Source organism: Papio anubis, chromosome 4 (assembly GCF_008728515.1).
Source record: "Papio anubis isolate 15944 chromosome 4, Panubis1.0, whole genome shotgun sequence".
Classification (NCBI taxonomy): domain Eukaryota; kingdom Metazoa; phylum Chordata; class Mammalia; order Primates; family Cercopithecidae; genus Papio; species Papio anubis.
The window spans coordinates 120,145,275-120,164,681 of record NC_044979.1 but is presented as its reverse complement, the minus strand read 5'-3'; the positions used below and the strand labels follow the sequence as shown (position 1 = coordinate 120,164,681).

The window sequence follows — 19,407 nt, the reverse complement described above, 5'->3', positions numbered from 1 at the left end:
TCTTCTGTACCAGCCAGGCCGTGCGCATGCCTCCTTTAAAAAGAGCAGCACAGGCTGGTGCAGGTTTGGAAGGAAGTCGGTCAATGGGGACTGAAACTAATTCCTGTGAGCAAGGTTGATGGCACAGGATTCACACTTCCTCAGTTTGGCCCCTGAGGGTGGAGAAGGTGCTGAGGAGAGGCAAGTGGGAGGTGAGTGCAAGAAGAGCTTCTTCTGGCCGGGCGCGGTGGCTCAAGCCTGTAATCCCAGCACTTTGGGAGGCCGAGACGGGCGGATCACGAGGTCAGGAGATCGAGACCATCCTGGCTAACACAGTGAAACCCCGTCTCTACTAAAAATACAAAAACTTAGCCGGGCGAGGTGGCAGGCGCCTGTAGTCCCAGCTACTCGGGAGGCTGAGGCAGGAGAATGGCGTGAACCCGGGAGGCGGAGCTTGCAGTGAGCTGAGATCCGGCCACTGCACTCCAGCCTGGGTGACAGAGCGAGACTCCGTCTCCCACTGGACAAAAAAAAAAAAAAAAAAAGAAGAGCTTCTTCTGAGAGAGGGATTTGCAGGGGCGGAGGGTGTCCACACAGAGAGCAGAGAAGCAAGCCCTGGAGGCTGGTGGGAACCCTGATGGCAGGTTCCTGCCACCTGTAGTTGTGTGACAGCTTCCACCAATATGCCTCCCATTCAAGGAGTGAGGAGTTCAGGGCCTTTGACCCGCAGACCTTTTCCTTTACCTAGAAGAAAAGAACAAGTGGGGGTTGGCCTGTCGATGGTAGTGAACACATGCAGTTGTGAGGGAGGCTCTGCGAGAGTGTGAGTTTTGGCAGCCCTTCGTTTTGAAATCCAACCTCCTGCAGAAGGCAATGACACCAGCTGATGCCTCCACGAATGAAGGAGGAGGTTGGGAAGGAATGACTGGCAGTTACTGAAGCTGTGTACCTCCTGGCAGCTTCATAATACCCCGGAGCCCACCCAAAGGGATATGCAAGGCTCCCGCTGAATTCTGTTGAAAATGCCCTATGAGAAGTCCCTTCAGTTTCTTAACAACTGCCACTCCTTAAACGGTGCTGCTCATACCTGCCCCAGAATCAATTCCATGAACCCGCCTGCCCCTATGATGCAGGCATTGTGCTTGGTTCAACCCCATGGATGCTGTCTCTATGGAACATTTGCCAGGGCCCGAGTTTCCTGGCCATGCCCTTCTGTGAGTTCCTAAATCGCTCACTCCCTCCTCTGTTACTCTTAGCTGGAACTGCTTAGCTATGGTATTGCTTCAGTGAAATGGTACCTCTCCCAGAAGATAGGAAAGATACTTATGAATATTTTGTAACCCCCCCACCCCATTACTTAGAAAAATGTCAAACTCAGTAAGGTGCTGAATTGAACTGATTAAATATAGAACATGAAATGGAGACTGGTCTTCTCTTTCCCCGGAACACTCTGGCTCAGGACCACCCTGGGCTCTTTCGTTGACTGAGAGACAATGGACAAGAGCCCAATTTTATTATTCAATAAATGCAACAATAAATATGAAGAGTGGATGTTTTCAAACTCCTAGTCAAAAGCTGCTTTCCTTCCCAGACGCTATTTAAGGTTGGGAAAAATTAAAATCTCATTGACCTATCTTGGAGGACTTCTATGTTATTGGCACCCAACAGTACTAAGAGAGACCCCACACCCCTGTATGGAAGGTGGACTTTGGTAGATAGGCAAGTTTGGATTGAAGAATCTGGAGAATACAAGGAACTCAGATGCCAAGAGGAGCCAAGAGGCCTGAATCTGTGCCAGACACTGTATGTGCTCATGGATAATTAAACATTTTTTAATGCATAGGTATAATGTACACTGTCAGTCCCCACCTGACCAATGAGTTATGCTTCCTCTTCATTTTCCTTTCCTTTTTAGAATGTGTATTCATATTTACCGAAAAAGTAAATGTTTGGTACTCAGAATGCATTTTTCCATTGAAAAGATAGTCCGAAGCAATCACTCCAGCGTGAGTTTAGGCCACGTAAGCTTGAAATGCTCAATATTTTACTTGAAAAATGGTAGACAGAAATATTCTTGCAACATTGGTGACTAGCAAGTAAAAGTAAAATGAAATGAAAATATTTAAAATATATCTTGAATCACAGTAATTAAGTGAAAATTTGAGATGAAGAGGATATGTGTGTGTGTGTGTGTGTGTGTATATATTTTGTGTGTGTGTGTTGTCTCTAAAATAGATTTATAAAACTTTTTTTTTTTTTTTGAGACAGAGTCTGGCTCTGTCGCCCAGGCTGGAGTGCAGTGGCCGGATCTCAGCTCACTGCAAGCTCCTCCTCTTGGGTTCACGCCATTCTCCTGCCTCAGCCTCCCGAGTAACTGGGACTACAGGCGCCCGCCACCTCGCCCGGCTAGTTTTTTGTATTTTTTAGTAGAGACGGGGTTTCACCGTGTTAGCCAGGATGGTCTCGATCTCCTGACCTCGTGATCCTCCCGTCTCGGCCTCCCAAAGTGCTGGGATTACAGGCTTGAGCCACCGCGCCCGGCCGATTTATAAAACTTTTAAGCATTTTAAGGTTCATGGCACCATTTATTATAACTTAATATCATCTAAAATGTAGAAAGTTGTTTTCGTCTCAGCAGGGTACCTTATTAGAAAATACTTTTCTCCTTATTAGCAATTTAAGGCCTTTAAATGGAATGAAATCAGGGAGAGAAAAGAAAGGCAGAAGAGTAAAAAGATAGAGAGAATAAAAAAGAGCAACAGACATTTTCTTTCCTCCAGTAACTAGGGACACAAACTGGAATAAGGACAGTAGAGGGGGTCAAAGGGGTTGTTTTTAATTTTTAAGAAGAAAAGAGCTGTGAAGGGCAAAGAGGGCAATTCTTCATCATGACCACAAGGTGGTGATATTGGCCCAGAACAGTTTGGTTGCTGTTTTGTGGAGGAAGGCATCAAGACCAACTAGCCACTTGTGTGAGGAGGATAGTCACAATTCCAGCACTGGGGAGAGGGGAAGAGAAAGAGAGACACCAATACCTTATGGACACATTTGCACAAATACAGACAGAAAGTGTATCCAAGTGTATATCATCTCTTTTATAAAAACTGTAAGTATCATAACATTAATACATCTTCACATGCAGCAAATCTTACAGACTGAAGGCTTCACTGAAGGGTCTGCTTCAACACTGCAATATGCTCTGGCTGACACCTTCCTCCGACTTCACAGAAACATGTTTCACGATGCATTAGCTTACTCTCAAGTGCATTTGACTTGTCAAAATACGTCAATAATATGATTCTTCAATATCATTTCCCTGTCCAATACCATTATGTTTTATATGCTCATATAAGCTCATGTGTAAACAGATACACATATATAAGCATTTACATGTACATACATATACATCTCACAAAAGTAGGTATCAAGCTATTGCTTTAAAGTGGGACCAAAGGAATATCAGTAGAAGAAAGATTTCTGTCACTTTTATAGGCTGGAAAAGTAGCCAATCTAGTTTATAAGCAAAAGCGCGTACTTTGATACTGTTAAATTCCTTAGACACCAGATAGTTTTTGATAACCAGAATGTCAGAAACTACCTTTAACTGTCATTGGCACTATTTAAATTAGAGCCTATAATTATAATTGTCACAGTGTTAACAAATGCAACCTGTTTTCTGATGTTGCTTCATAGTATTAGAGAATTTACTAATACAGGTCCTAAGGGGATTATCAACTTGTATGACTTTAAATATTCAGCTCTCTATACATTTTTAAAAGCACTCTCTGTGCTTTAAAGTATTTCTTTGAGGATGTTACCCAAATATATTTATCATTTATCAGCTCTCAATATCTAAAAAAGAAAAATGAAATTCACATCTGTTTTTGGTTTAACAGCTCAGATCAGAGAAGGTCCTGCGGGCAACAAGCATGAACAGTAAGTTGGCTCCAGCAGCGACGCACCACAGAATAACGGCCTGGAGGCCTGCAATTTTCTCTTCTCAGTTCTGAAATTAATACTCCAGAACCACAGATGAAGAGCATGTCTCTTTCTCCTGTCCCACAAAATTGTAAAAATTATCTTGAAACCATGTTCAGTTCTTTGTTGGTGACAGAAAGTATGGCCATTTTATCCTCACACTCAATAAAAAGGAGATAATCACAAGAGTAATCTCAAAGCTGTCCAGCAGCATCAGTGAAGCAACAATCCCATCAGTGCTACTGCGACTCCAACCCTTACTGTGACTCCACTACCATGCCCCCAGGACACTGCACAACTGCCTAGACCTTCCTTTTGCACTTCATGGTATAAATACCCAAAAATGATACGGTAGGTGTCTAATGAATAGAACAGTGAATATTTAACGTATCTCCTTTTTCAAGCATGAATGAAGGCGTTGATGAAGGAACATGCATATATGATATTTACATGATAGGAGATGAAGGCATGCTTTTGTTTTCCAGAAGCAAGGCATATACTTACGAGAGAAAGATTTGGGAATTATTGCATGGAAATCCCTAAAGTCATCAGCCCCATATGTAACTGCAATAAAGAAGGCAAAAAGAAAGCTGGGTTGTGATACCAGGAGAGAGATATAGTCAGAGTTTAACAGAAAGCATTACTTTTTTAAAAAGAACGTTTTATTACTCAAAACCACTGTTCAGCTACTCATCTGCTATTGCTGGCCCTCCTATAGGCAACAGAAAAGTAGTTACTCATGAACAGGACCACAATTCCCTCAGGTCTCAACTCACAGCATTATATCCCATAAAGTGGTTTGGAGCAATTACTTGATGGGTTCAACATCTTAGAGGGTGCAGCCCCAAACATTCTAGAACTGTGCGAAACCATTCAGCAGCTCCAATCCAAAAACTCAGGCTCCGCGCAGAGCGTCTCCTAGGACAGTACGTATCTCCACAAAAGTGCGTGTTTCTTAATGAGCTGATTGCATCGCAAATGTTCTTCATTCAGCTTTTTCTTAGAAAGTGTTCGTAGAAAATTAGAAAATGCAGCACATTGGGTGGGGAAAAATTATTGTTTTCCCCAACCGGCAAAAGAGCTACCCATTTCAGTGATGAGTACTTATCAGTTGCTTTCATAAATGCTATCACTGCCTCAAATCTTCAGGTTTCTATTCTCTTTCACAGGACAGTTTCCCAGCATGTTCCTTTTTCTTAAGATTTGGCAGATTCTGCACATGTGCACACATGTGTACACACACACAGATACAAACACATACAATTTTTCCCCCAAGAGTCACGTCTCAGTGACTGTTAAAGTTACGTATACAGTGAGCTGTTAAATTAAACTTGTTGGATGAGTTTCTAGGTTAGCAGAGTAAAGACTCTGAGGTGACCTGCAGGGAAACAGACCTATTGAACTTTGCTTAATCCAGTGTTTTCCAGACTTATCTGACCACAGAACATCCTTCTTTTCCCATGAAATAATTGGGAAATAAATTATTGGGATAATGGGCAAACATAGTTTGAGAGACACTTTGAAAGCTGTTTCTTGAAGTGATTGGCTAAATTATTTCCTAGCAAATTCTTATTCTTCATCTGCTTATTTCATTCCCTGGTAGTCCAAATCTAATGGATAAAGTCAATATTATGAATTCTATCAAACAGAGGTAGCACAAACTGATTGCCTCCATATGGATGTGCTTGCTGGCCTGCAAACAGCCAATTTTACAATAACTTTTGCTGTTCTTGCATCTTCATTGAGCTCCAACCCTTTATATAATCTGTTTTCCCTTAGTTATTCTGCTTCATGAAGCTGCTAGCATCTCAGATAATGGGAGAAAAAGCAAAGATGTTTTAAAGGGTATGTATTACCTTTTGCAAATGGGAACATTACAGTGAGTGATAGAGTACAAAACTCTGACTAAACAACGAAGCACTGAGATACTGCTTACAATGCTGATCATGCCGATATGGTGCTTGAAGATGACTTGCCTTGAGAGTTAACTTCCTAATATATCCCTGCAGCTCTACAGCCAGAGCTCAGCCACCTTTGTACATATGATGATGACTACAGCACTGGGGAGGTCTTCATGTTTACTGGTACACTGAAGATTAAGGAACTAAGAGATTAGATCTGAATGCAATGTGTCTCAAATTTGTCTCACCAGTGGAAAATGTAGCCTTGTGCAGTCTTGGGTAGTCAAAGTGTAAGCCCTGAAATACCGAATTCAGTCAAGACACTTCCCACTTCACACATTGCCATTGAATATGAAGAATACTGTAATATATTATTAGACATTAAATATATATATTTTTAAATTTAACTTTTAAGTTCAGGAGTACATGTGCAGGTGTGTTATACTGGTAAACTCATGTCATGGGGGTTTGTTATACAGATTGTTTTGTCATCCAGATATTAAATCTACTACCTATTATTTTTCCTGATCCTCTTTCTTCTCCCACCCTCCACCCTCTGATAGGCCCCTCTATGTGCCCATGTATTCTCCTCATTTAGCTCACACTTAAAAGTGAGAACATCTGTACTTGGTTTTCTGTTCCTGGGTTAGTTTGCTAAGGATAATGATCTCCAGCTCCATCCATGTTCCTGCAAAGGGCACGATCTCATTCATTTTTTATGGCTGCATACTATTCCATGGTGCATATGTACCACATTTTCTTTATCCAGTCTATTGTTGATGGACATGTAGGTTGATTCCATGTTTTTCCTATTGTGAATAGTGCTGCAACAAACATATGGGTGCATGAGTCTTAGAGTAGAACGATTCATATTCCTTTGGGTATATATGCAGTAATGGGATGCTGAGTCAAATGGTATATAGGTCTTTGAGGAATTGCCACACTGTCTTCCACATGGTTGAACTAATTTACAATCCCATCAACAGTGTATAAGCGTTCCTTTTTCTCTACAACCTCACCAGCAACTGTTATTCTTTGACTTTTTATTAATAACCATTCTGACTGGTGTGAGATGGTATCTCATTGTGGTTTTGATTTGCATTTCTCTAATGATCAGTGATGTTGAGCTTTATTTCATATGATTGTGGGCCACATGTATGTCTTCTTTTGGAAAGTTAGACATTGAATGTCAATCACGTTTCAAAAGAATCAGTCCTTTGCCTAGTGTAATTCAAATTTACTTGTTTTGTGTCCCAAATATGCGGTTCCCTAAAAATCACAAAATTGTTTAAAAATATATATATAGCTGTACCTATTAGTTTGTTTCATGTCTCCAGAGTAATGCTGAATTGATAAGTGCTCACCCTTGTTCCTGTACCATCCCCGTTCATGCATACAAGCTTAGGGCTCAGTAAAAGAAGTGTGTACTATTCTAGCTGGACAGGTAATTACATACAACAGCACATGTGGAAACTCACTCTGTTCCACGCTAATGTTCAGTATCTTGTGGGAGCCATTCACTGGGAGCTCTGTGGATGCCAGGTGGGCAGTAGAGGTTTTATGGAAGCTGTTTTAATGATGCTTGAGAGGCACTGGAAGGTGTGTAAGGTACTGCAGCTGCACACACAGGGACACACATAAGTGTGTTTCTGTGTTAATGCAAATATACACACACTCACCTGCACGTGAGGCATGGGGAGTAATGGTGTCCCCTCAGTGAACCAATTCCCAACCAGTGAATCAACGATTGGTCAAGTGCGGCTGCTACGCCTCCTAGCCCCACCTCCTTAGGGACCTCACTGGTCCAGCAGCTAAGCCTGGTACCCTTCACCGCACATCCAGGGTAGGGACTGAGCAAAGTCACAGAGTCGGTGAGTATGCACAGCAGTCACTGAGAGCTCCTCGCACTCCAGGAGCCAGCTAGCCCCAGGGGCTGTGCAGTCTGACGATATTCCCACATTGCTTCTGGCAAGCTGCAAAATGAGCCATACGACCTGCTTTTACTCACTCACTTTGAGAGGTTTGCAGGTGCTGACTTGCCTTTGCCCCTGAAGACAGTCCTGCCTCTAAGGTGACCCTCTTGCTTGTCATAAGAAGCAGTCACTGTGGGATTAGCGAAGCTATTATTCAGTGATTACCTCTCAACCTTGTTCTCTTTCCTTTAGTAAATTCAGGCCATTGTTTAATAAAAGGGTGCAGATAAAATAGGTATTAAACTCTTTTCTCAGTTTTCTACATTTTACAAAATATATTCTTATCAAGAGTAAATTTAACTTATTTGGTAGGAATTTCTATTCCCCAAACTCTCATGCACATTTTCATATAAAATGCTGTGAACACCTAGGATTCTGAATCCTATTTGAATCACCAAATTGATGAACATTATGGGAAAAATGAAATACCCACAAACCACACTTTTCAGTTTGCATTTAGCTGTGCATAAAATTATAAACTTCTTGTGTCGTTGTCACTCTGGGGAGAGGCTAAACCTACATGAGATTTTCAAAACTAGAGGGAGGAGATCTGATCTACTTTCAAATGTGAGAACACTGACAATTTTCTAGGAAAATCTGTCTAAAGGTAAACACATTCAGATTTGTATTTAGCAGAATTTAGAAATTTAGAAAAAATGCTGTCTTTCTTTAAATCACATGAACCTGTTAGTCACAGTTAGATCATTAGTCTATTATGACCTTGTTTGAGTATAGTTTGAGTATGAAGGGTGCCAGGCTTAGCTGCTGGACCAGTGAGGTCCCTAAGGAGGTGGGGCTAGGAGGCATAGCAGCCACACTTGACCAATCGTTGATTCACTGGTTGGGAATTGGTTCACAAACCATACCCAAGGCAAGTGGAAGTATGTCCAGGGACCCTGTCTGTAGGCTCTACCAGGGCTTGATCCTCATCAATCTTCCCATTCTTCTCTCCATGCCTGGAACACGCAAACCTTGGCAATGCCTGCAAATCTAGCATTTCATGGCAGGGCTTCCTGACCCCGGGACTGAGCTAGTGAGAGTCACAGGACAGGACAGCAAGGTGGAGGTGGATGGGAGGACCAAGTACCCCAGACAGAACACCACAGGCCACACTTCTGGAAAGTACGAGTTAGATCCTGAAGAGCTACCAAGTCAAGATTCTATGAAAACCTTTCTGACCTTCTGTGGATGGATACATTTGTTTTTAGATAACTCTCTAGTGAGGAGGCTCAGAGTCTTCTCATGGGAAGAGAACACTAGCTACCATCTATGGACTGCACATGCACATTCAAGGAAGGTATTGTTGCGCCAGTCTTAGAAAAGAGGCAACTAAAATGCAATCAAGTTCAGTGGGACCCAGGGACACAGAGCTGGGGAGTGCTGGCTGGTGTGAATCTCACATCTAAGCTCCCCAGGGGACTGGGGTAACTCCTCAGTGGCTCCTTTCACCGCTTGTACTGCAGTCAGTCCTGATGATGTCAGCTCTACTGCCCCTTGTCTCCTTCCCACTCTACCAGTTCCTTCTTTTTCAGAAGTCAAGGGTCACACCATGCAGGCCATGACATCTTACACTGTTCTGGATTCTGGATGGCTCCAGCATAGTACCTTCCACCCAACAGGCGCACAAAAGTTTGGAGAAGGCAAGTGGAAGTATGCCCAGGTCCCCTGTCTGTAGGCTCTACCAGGGCTTGATCCTCATCAATCTTCCCATTCTTCTCTCCATGCCGGGAACATGCACACCCAAACCCAAATCCCCATCTTTTCCCCCAGACCCAGCTCTCCTATGTAGCCCATGCATGTTGATGGTGCTTCATTTGAATTCCATACATTCCAACCCACAGGGGGCTCGCCTCTACCCTTGCCTCTCATGGCCAAATTATGTCTGAGGTTTTTGGAGAGGTCTCCATTCTTATTGTTTTCCATCCACGTCACATCCCAGCATGGCCATGAAGCCCCTGCCTTCGCCAAGCAAAGGCAGCCCAGCCTGCACCACATCCTGCCTGTGTTTCCTGTCCACCGTCTGGCATGTGAGTTGGTTTGTTTGCATCATGGGGACCTTGCTTTCAGGCACCCCTCTCAATCATCCTGCTCATTGCCCTAAGATTATCATCCTCAATCTGCTCTTATCCAGTCACATCTGCTTCCAAGTTTTCCATGGGTCTGCAGTGTTACGACGAGAAAAAAAAGCCTCCAGTCCTGTGTCAAAATCCCCCTACAACTGGTGAGCAATGAATAAACTTCTTAGCAGGTAATACTATTCAGATAAGCAATAGTAAGGGTGAACCTTATGGAAAAATGCTTTAAAACAAAAAAGCCCTGTAGCTAATGTTTTAGTCGAAAGCCACACGCAGACAAATATGACATCTATCTTCTTGTCAACAAAGACTTCAAGACCCATAGGATTAGCTACAACCGACCAACATTCACCATGTTTCCCAGATGGGAAAAACAATAGGGCTAGAGCTTTGCAAGTCCATTGAAGGTGAAAAACAAGGCAAGAAAACACCTTCAGTGCCTGCAAACCCTGGTCCTGTGCAATCTCCCCTTCAGCTCCAAATGCCCCTGGCAGACACTTACTCTATCTGGCAATGGGGTTGAGTGGACCTTCTGAAGCGCCTCACTTACCCTCATGGTGTTTTAGGGATGAATGTCAGGTCGAGGGACAGTTCTGGTTGCTTCAAATGGGACATGTCAATGATGGCCAAAGTCACTATGCTTTACTTCAAATCCCAGCTGTTGGAGTTACCTTCCAGAGCAGATGATTTGGAGAACTTAACAGAAGATTAGGAAAAACCAATGTCTGGCCCCTTCTCTCTTCATGTAGCACAACTAGGCACCAGTCCTATTTTTGTTTATGTTTTATTAACACAATTTTAATTGTTCACTAATTAAGATAGAAAAAGCTCCAATCAATACACCTATGGCTTATACAGTGAGAAAGGGGTACTTCTAAAGAGTACAAGAAAGAAAACAGCAGGTTCAAAATGATGGTTCTTTTATGGGATTAGCTTTTTTTTTTTTTTTTTCTTTTTTGAGATGGAGTCTTGCTCTGTTGCCAGGCTGGAGTGCAGTGGCGTGATCTTGGCTCAGTGCAACCTCCTCCTCCTGGGTTCAAGTGATTCTCCTGCCTCAGCCTCCAGGGTAGCTGGGACTACAGGCGTGTGCCACCATGCCCAGCTAATTTTTGTATTTTTAGTAGAGATGGGGTTTCACCATGTTGGTCAGGATGGTCTTGATCTCTTGACCTCATGATCTGCCCACCTCGGCCTCCCAAAGTGCTGGGATTATAGGTGTGAGCCACTGTGCCTGGCCGGGATTAGCTTTTAAGTGATTGTTTTGGTGCCATGTGCAATCTTCCTGGATCCTGAGGTTGGAGCATTTCCTCAGCCCCCCTGCTAGGCCCGTTTCATGTCAGCCGACTTCCGGGTCCAGGATCTCCATATAACAATTTAGGGGAAAACATTCAACGGATTGAAGAACAGGCTTAGGGATATTTTCCCAATGTTGTGTCCTTCTTGCTTACTCTTTTTTGGAAGAAATACTACTTTTTTGTAAAAATGATATTTGCTTATTCTAAAGATACTGACTAGACAGAAGCACTATGATGGCACCTCTAGAAATTACCTCCAAATTTTATAATTTAAGGAGAATCATGTGCAAAGAAGAAAATGGAAAAATGATCATGAGAACGGAGTAAGAAAGCTTGGTTTATGCTTTAAAAGGAGAAGGGAAAGGGATATTCAGGCAATCAAGAAAGGCTGAAGAAAATTAAGAGGGCTGGAGGAACAATGATTAGATAGGAAAGCTCTTGTCAGGGATCGTGGCAGGGGTGAAGAGTGTGAGGTCCTCAACATAAGTGAAAAATGAAATTTTATTTTGTGATTCCAAATTTTATTCTAATAAGGGAGATTTGTACTGGATCACATGGGCCAAAATGATAAGGAAGGGAAATTCTACAAAACAACTGGGCTGCCCACAAGAGTGTGGGCCATGCAGTGGGCAGGAGGGGCTCAGGGTGTGTGCGTGGAGAGCCACCTTTGCATATCAAGGCCTTGTGAGGACATGTGGGGGCAGCACTGGGCAGACCCACATGGTGACGGATGGCTGTGTTCCCTGCAACATGGAGAAGAGAGGCAAGCAGGCAATGCGGAAGGGACCTGGGGCTGCGGAGCTCGGCAGTCGTCAGAGTGTCTGCAGCGTGGGCCACAAGGCGAGAGCCTTTGATCAACTGTTTAGCATGTGCTCTAGCTGATGTAACTGCACACGTGTTTCAGATGTGGTTTTCCCGGTAGCACACTCTTACAGAAGCAACAGGTTAAACTGTTGCTGCCGGTGTAAAAGGGAGTTCGGCAAAGTGAAGGACTAAAGACTGAAGGAAATGTTTTGACTGTTAAGCTGGACTTGGCTTCCTGAAATGGGGTTATTGTATGTGCATTTCACACGTTCTTGAGGTGTAGGACATATCACTTCTGACTTCAAATGAGAACAAACATGCAAAGAAAGGGCTGAGGAGTTTAAATCCACTTCTGTGGCCTTTGTCCTCCGATGCGATCAACCGAAGAGAACTCCGGAGGCAGCGCTCGGCTCCTCCCCAGGCTCTGCAGACAGACATGGCCATTCCCTCTCATCCCCAGGGCTGACAGGGTGTCAGCCCCAAAGATTCCAGAAGCCCAGGCCCTGCTTCAGGGAGGCCAGAGATAAGTAATCTCCCCCAGGACACACAGAGGGTGGATCCTCTGCCGTCCCTCCCTTCCAGAAGCCCAACGGGTCCCTGTCAGAATTCCAAGCAGAAGGTGACTCAGCACAGAGGAGGAGGGACGGGAAGAACAACTCAGCCGCCCTCTTGATCCCGCGGCTCTCGGCCATGGGTACAGTCCTGCACACTTTGTGTCTTTAAGTGGTCACTAATCTTTAAGGAAGGGGTATTTGTGTAGTAATCTTGCTGAGAAATCCTGGGGAGTCAGCCAGCCTCCGGTGACCTGACCCCACTACAGGTGGAGGTCAAGTCTTCAGTCCCGCCTTGGCAGTTTCTTCCGCCTTCCTCCCAGAAAACGGATTTCTCAGGCACGAGCTCAAGCCATGAGCCTGGTGATGGTAAAGATCAGAGTGCAGGCAATCTGGCCATAACTGTAGCTGAACTGGCTGTCTGCAGAGGAAAGCAAGGGGCTGAGGATCGTGGATTGGGGTGGGTGCATCTGGTCTGGTGCACACACATGTGTACATGAGTGATCACATGTGCATGTGTGTGTGCGTGTGTGCACATGTGTATGCACATGTGCAAATGACACACAGAGATCGCCCTTTCTACACATATATTTAAAAAGGCAGCTCAGTAAAATTGACTCAGAAGTAGAGTCCATTATTTACAGTGACTTTTCCATGCAGAAGGACAGTGGCACAGCCAAATAGGCAGCAGTCTCCACTGTTCTTAATGCCAGGTCAGCCCCTCCTCACTCTGCACACATTCCCCCGCCTGCCAGCTCTATGGGCAGAAGGCCGCAGGAGTCAGATCTGGTCTCTACAAGACTCAGAAGTCAGGATGAAATTCGTCTTTCCTCCATTTCTTAACTAAGAAGCACCCTTGTAGGGATTTCTGAGCAAGGAATTGTGACTTGTGGCAGAATTTATTTTATTTTATTTTATTTTATTTTTTGAGACAGGATCTTGTTCTGTGGCCCAGGCTGCAGTGCAGTGGCTCGATCACAGTTCACTGCAATCTTGACCTCTTGGGTTCAAGCAACCCTCCTGCCTCGGCCTCCCGAGTACCTGGGATTACAGGAATATGCCACCATGCCCAGCTAATTTTTGTATTTTTTTGTAGAGACAGGGTTTCACCATATTGCCTAGATTGGTCTCAAATTCCTGAGCACATGTGATCCTCCCACCTCAGTCTCCCAAAGTGCTGGGATTACAGGCGTGAGCCACCGCACCTGGCCAGAATTCTATATCTTGGTAAGAAACTCACACAGTGGCTGTGAGAAGACATAAGGAAAGAGATGTGGATACTTTAAGCCGTTTAATGTGTCCTGTAAACTTATGTCTAACCAGGGAAAAGTAAACTCCAAGGACTTCATAATTTATAGTTCTCTTAAGGAACTCTTTAAGCTTTTTTTTTTTTTTTTTTTTTTCATTTTCTTCTTTCCCTTTTCTCTTCCTCTACCTCTCTACGGTCCTCTCACGGTTTCCTAAAAGCCCTGTGCTGTATAAATGCTAGGCATATGTTATTTTATTTAGCCCTCACAAGAAAGCCTTGGCTTGTGGGCGATCAGCACTGGCGGCAGCCTCCAACCACCCGAAGGTGTTTACAGACAGCCTCTGCCTCTGAGTAGCTCTGGGGTTCGAGTCATACACAGGACATCACCAAGCCTCAGCTTCCTCACATACGAAACCAAAGAAAACGCCAGCCTCATGTCACCATACAGCTGGAGAGTCACAGAGCAAAGGTGCCAGGTCCCCGCCATTAGCTGGTGCTCTGGAAATGCTGGCTGCTCCTCTCCTGCCCCATCCCACAGCCTTCATGCGTGATTGGCCTGCTGCTCACACACCTCTGGCTTCCTGGCACTTCTGTCAAAACCTCACATCTCTTAGGAAGAACCTTCAAATGTCATGTTTTTTCCTAGTAGATATCAGCTGTTTCTTAGGATGAGAGTGTCTCAAAAAGTCCTGTCCTTCACATCAACAACACTTCTTCGAAGTAAGGGGGGGTTCCTCTCTTTCTTTCCCATCTTTCTAGTTTTATGATTCAACAACAATTTACCAGGAAATATCTGGAAACGACTAATTTGGGTCACACATTCTTCCCATTTACAAATCGAACAACTAAGAGTGTGTAACATCTAAGTCAAGTCATTTACCTGGTTCCATAGCTGTTGCCATGTGACTCCAGGGGCTTGCAACCAGGCAAAGGTGCTAGACATTAACTTTGTTAACCCTTGAAGCAGCCCTGTGAGAAAAATATCACCCACACTTTACAAATGAGAGAAACTCCAACTCAGAATGGTCACCCGACCTGCCCAAGGCCAGGTAAGACAGTAGCAAAGCAGAGTGGAGCCCAAATTCGTGGCACTCCAAAGCCTGTTTCTTTACTCTCTGCCTCTCTCCCACTCCGCAGGTCCTGAGCTGACTTCTCCAAGTCTTTGCGTCCTAGCTGTTAATGAGTTTATGAAATGAGGCCCTCTGAATAGCCCACACTACACATCAGGGAGGACCATCTCCAACTTGGGCATTCCACAGATGTGTGTGCAAACCCCAAGGGAGTCTCCAGGGAAATTACAGAGGGAAAATCCAGGATCTGTCCAGGGATGTTGCAATCTATAAACAGCAGGAGGAAAATGCACTGAAACTCATGTGCCACGGTGCACAGCAGCCCTGGGTACTGGGAAGCAGCACATGTTCTTAGGAAGACAAGGCGTGCCACCTGGAGGGAGCGGTGGCGGGGGTGTTGTGAGAAGTCACAGAAGGGTGACACTCAAAATGAGAAGCAGGAAGAGGGAATCTCAAGTGGAGGTACGGAGCCATAGCAGGGTCAGCAGTGGAGTTGGGGGGTGGGGCGGGGTGGTGGCTGGCTCAGAGAGTCATGAGGACAGTCATCCCCAGGATGCAGGGCCTGGTTCCAGAGGCCTTGGAAGCTGAGATGAAGTCCCCAGGCAATAGGAACTGTGAGAGGTCCCTACTTGTGGGGGTCCTGTGGTGGGAGGTGGTTTAAGGGAACTGGTCTGGGGTTGGGATGGAGATGGCTGGAAGAAGGAGTTGGTCATAACACTCCACAGGCAGAGAGAGAGAGAGAGAAGTTGGGGGCCAGCAGGGTGGGCTGGGGAAGTAGGAGGATCACAAGTGGAATCACACACCCATAGCCGTCCGAAGCCTGGCAAGTCGGCAGTCAGGGGTGCAGTCATCCTGCTCTCGGTTACTCTAGGCTTTAGAGCACCACCAGCCCAGTGACCACAAGACCCCAGCTTCCAGAAGACCCGACAGTCGGGCCTTCTGCCACCCCATGATCTTGCGCCCTTCCCTCCACATCCAGAGGCACTGTCCCGCCCTGGTCTCCAGGAGGTAGGGCCCAAGCACAGCGATTGTGACACTGTGCTTGTGTGTCATCTTGTAACTGGGTTTCCACATCCTCCTGGCTGTATTGTAAAAGCCCTAGAAGAGGAACAAGAGCAAATAATGAAATATAGGAATGCAGGAAAAGAGGAAGCCGCCGCGAGATACCAGCCCAACCGAAATACAAAGAATTATGGAGAAGTGACAGAAAGGGAAGTAAGAGTAAGGAATTGCATTGAGTAGCTTAGCAGAGTGCGCGCGCGCACACATAGACAAAGCCATGCACACGCACAGACACACACACAGCTGCGCACACACAGACACACCCCACAGACACACATGTACACACAGACACAGAAACACAGGCACAGCGACACACTCACACACTCTCACAAATTCATACACACACAGCCTTTCTTGGGTCTAAATCAAACTGCTAGCAGAATATGAGCTCTTAGTTGTCAGCCTTGGAGGGACAGTAACAAGTTCACTCTGGGATCCAGCTGGCTGGGAGAGATCATCCAAGTATGCTCGCTCCGGACCATCTGTCCCCACAGGGTACTAGATCCAGAACTTCCTGATAGTTCTAGAAGCCCATTCTGTTATTTTTCTTTTGTATTTAAAAAGCCAGAGTTAAAATACGGTAAAATTTCCTTACATTATAATCAAAAACTTAATTTTAGGGCTGAGACGCAAAGTGGAGTAATGGAAAAGAAAACATAAATTGATCGGGGTAGATGCATTTAGGGATCCCCCAAATCATTTTTTTAAGCAAGGAAAACAGGCAAGGAGAGAAAAGCCTGAAACTGAGGGAAAATGAGAACAACACAGTGAATTAACCCATCTGTGGCATTTTCTGTTAGTGGAGATAACCAGTGGCAGAGCTCTGAGTCAAAGACATCCCCACCGGAGGAGTGTGGAGGTTGCTGAGAAAAAGTCCTTATCTAGCATTTTCACAGGCATGCAGCAGGAGGGGCAGGACAGCCGGGAGGCCTCCAGCCTGCCCTACTCACTGCGGCTGGCCTCCTAGTTCACAGGGAACACTGCCTCCCTAGGGCAGGTTTTTAAATGAAAGCACTGCTTTCCTTCCTCCTTATTTTCCAAGAGAAACACTGGCTAGCCCCAGAACTCTCATTGTTCTTAGAGGAAACTGCTGATCATCTGTCGGAATTTAAATTTGACTGGGACTTTCTGAGGACTGTTTCTTTCCCTTTATTTATTTGTTTGTTTGTTTGCAAGCTAACACATTAAATTTTGGAGTGAATTAAAACAAGAGAGACTGGCCAGGCGCGGTGGCTCAAGCCTGTAATCCCAGCACTTTGGGAGGCCGAGATGGGCGGATCACGAGGTCAGGAGATCGAGACCATCCTGGCGAACACCGTGAAACTCCATCTCTACTAAAAAATACAAAAAACTAGCCGGGCGAGGTGGCGGGCGCCTGTAGTCCCAGCTACTCGGGAGGCTGAGGCAGGAGAATGGCGTAAACCCGGGAGGCGGAGCTTGCAGTGAGCTGAGATCTGGCCACTGCACTCCAGCCCGGGCTACAGAGCGAGACTCCATCTCAAAAAAAAAAAAAAAAAAAAACAACAACAAGAGAGACTGCAGATTCAGTACAATTTGGACAAGAGCATTGGCCACAGCCCCTTAGCATGCAGCCCAGTGGGCACCGGGTTTCCAGTGGATGGTGTGGCCCTGCAGACAGGGGGCAGACCCAGCCAGGACTCTCCCGTGCTCTCACCTCCCATCCAGCAGCCAGGCCTCAAGGCAGGGGTCGGCCGGTACCCCAACCCATTCTTATACATGACATTCTTATACATGACTGTTTGACTGCTCTCAACCCCTCCACAGCTCACTGATGGTGATGACCACTCTGCAATCCAGCTGGCTGGGCAGGATCATCTGAGTGCACCCAGGACCATCCACTCTCACAGGGTACTAAATTCAGAACTTCCTGATAGTTCTAGAAGGCCATTCACAGGTGCCTCCCCCATGTGAATTTCCGCCTGTTGGGAAGGACAGCTCAGACATCTCAGTCATTTGCCTGCAGAATGGAGGAGGCTGCTCAAGATTTGCCTCATGGAGGCTGAGGCCACTGGGGAGAGAGGCACGAGGCTGCTCACCTCCACCTTCCCCAAGGCCCAGGCCTGTCCCCCTCCTCACCCGAGGACTCTGCCTCAGAAGCTTCCTACAGGAATCTCCTGAACAGGTGTCACAAAAGGCATTGCCACACATTACATATTGTTCCTACCCAAAGTGACCTTTTTGACACCGAAGCATAGTACTGACGCCGTCCAAATGCATCACTGAAATCTTACGCTTGAGCGTCTTCCGTCCTAGATAAACTTCAGTGCGTTCAACAAGCTGGAGGGGAGGTCTAACTTTCTGCACTAACCACTCTCCATCCCCATCATGGGGAGACAGTCCAGTGACCACAGGGCCTGTAACCAAGGGTATGGATTAGTTACATTAAAAATTCTTCACCAATACTAGGGAAAAGACAAGCAGAAATGCCAGAGAGGGTAATGGAAGACCCGTGACTCCAGGATTTTGGTGTTCTCTTTCTGGCAAGAAGATTTCTCATCTCTCAAACTTGACTTTTTATTCTGTCTTAAAAAACAAAAGCATGCAGTACAAACACTGCTGCCCTGCCTTTCTGCCTTGCAGTATCTCCCGCCGGCCACCTCTCAGGCTCCCTTCAGATTGAACCTGTGTTCAATCAGGGGGGCAACCGGGGCCCTTGCCCCAGCTTTGTCCCTTGCTCTATGTCTGCCCTGTGCCTAGGAGGCTTTGGAACGGGCTCTGTACACACAGGTGCAGCCAGAAAGCAGAATGATGCTCACCTCTGCCAGGCTGCCCTGGCTAGTGGGGACTCTGGTAGGATGGAAGCCCAGGCACCCATAGCAGTGACCAATTGGATGACACACCTTTGCACTGGTTTTCCCTTTTCAGCCTCCCCTTCTCCCCAGGATCACCGTTCATGAACCAGCGGCTCACAGCACCGGTGTTGGGCTTGTTGTGAAGGGTGCCCAGGCTGCAAGAACCACTGATCTTTCCACACCAGGGAGAACCGCTAAAGACACACTTTGCAGGCACAGAAGGCACACCACACCTGGGGCTTTTAAATCCCGAGTTACAGATGAACCTGGCAGAACACACAAATCAGCGCCCTCCAGGATGATGCTTCGGGGGGAATTCTGCCTGCTCTATGTCCTGACGTCATTCTGAACTTTACTAAGATCCCAGCATCCAGGATTGGGGCCTGTTTGGGTCCCAGTGTGGCACGAAGGGTCTGCTTCTTGTAGCATAGGTGCTGGGGGCAGGGGAAATGGGGACAACAGCAACTTCCTGCAGAAAACAGGCGCAGGGCCCTCGGAAATGTGATGCTCCCGGAGAGAAATATATAAGAGGAATGTGGGATCATGGATACATTTAAATAAATACAAGTGTTTATGACTAGTAAATCTAGAGATTCACTGGAAAGAGAGCCCCTTAAATAAAAAGGACACAGTTGAAAATTCTTCCTGGAGCAAAAG

General features: G+C 45.7%; 1 protein-coding gene across 22 annotated transcripts in view; it reads right to left on the bottom strand.

Annotated features, from left to right (window-relative positions):
- IKZF1 (IKAROS family zinc finger 1) overlaps positions 1-19,407 on the bottom strand; it is a 103,017-nt gene that overhangs the window by 34,545 nt on the left and 49,065 nt on the right. For 8 of the 22 annotated variants that reach the window (XM_017956713.3, XM_021935782.2, XM_021935785.2 and 5 more), the window contains one exon: positions 4,462-4,521. The exons of 11 other annotated variants lie outside the window; for them this stretch is intronic. In XM_017956713.3, the coding sequence (XP_017812202.1) occupies positions 4,462-4,521 (60 nt within the window). Of the gene's footprint in view, positions 1-2,801; positions 2,979-4,461; positions 4,522-14,685; positions 17,245-19,407 lie in introns of those variants that run through there. 3 more of the 22 variants (XM_031665426.1, XM_031665425.1, XM_017956718.3) reach the window with 2 other exon arrangements.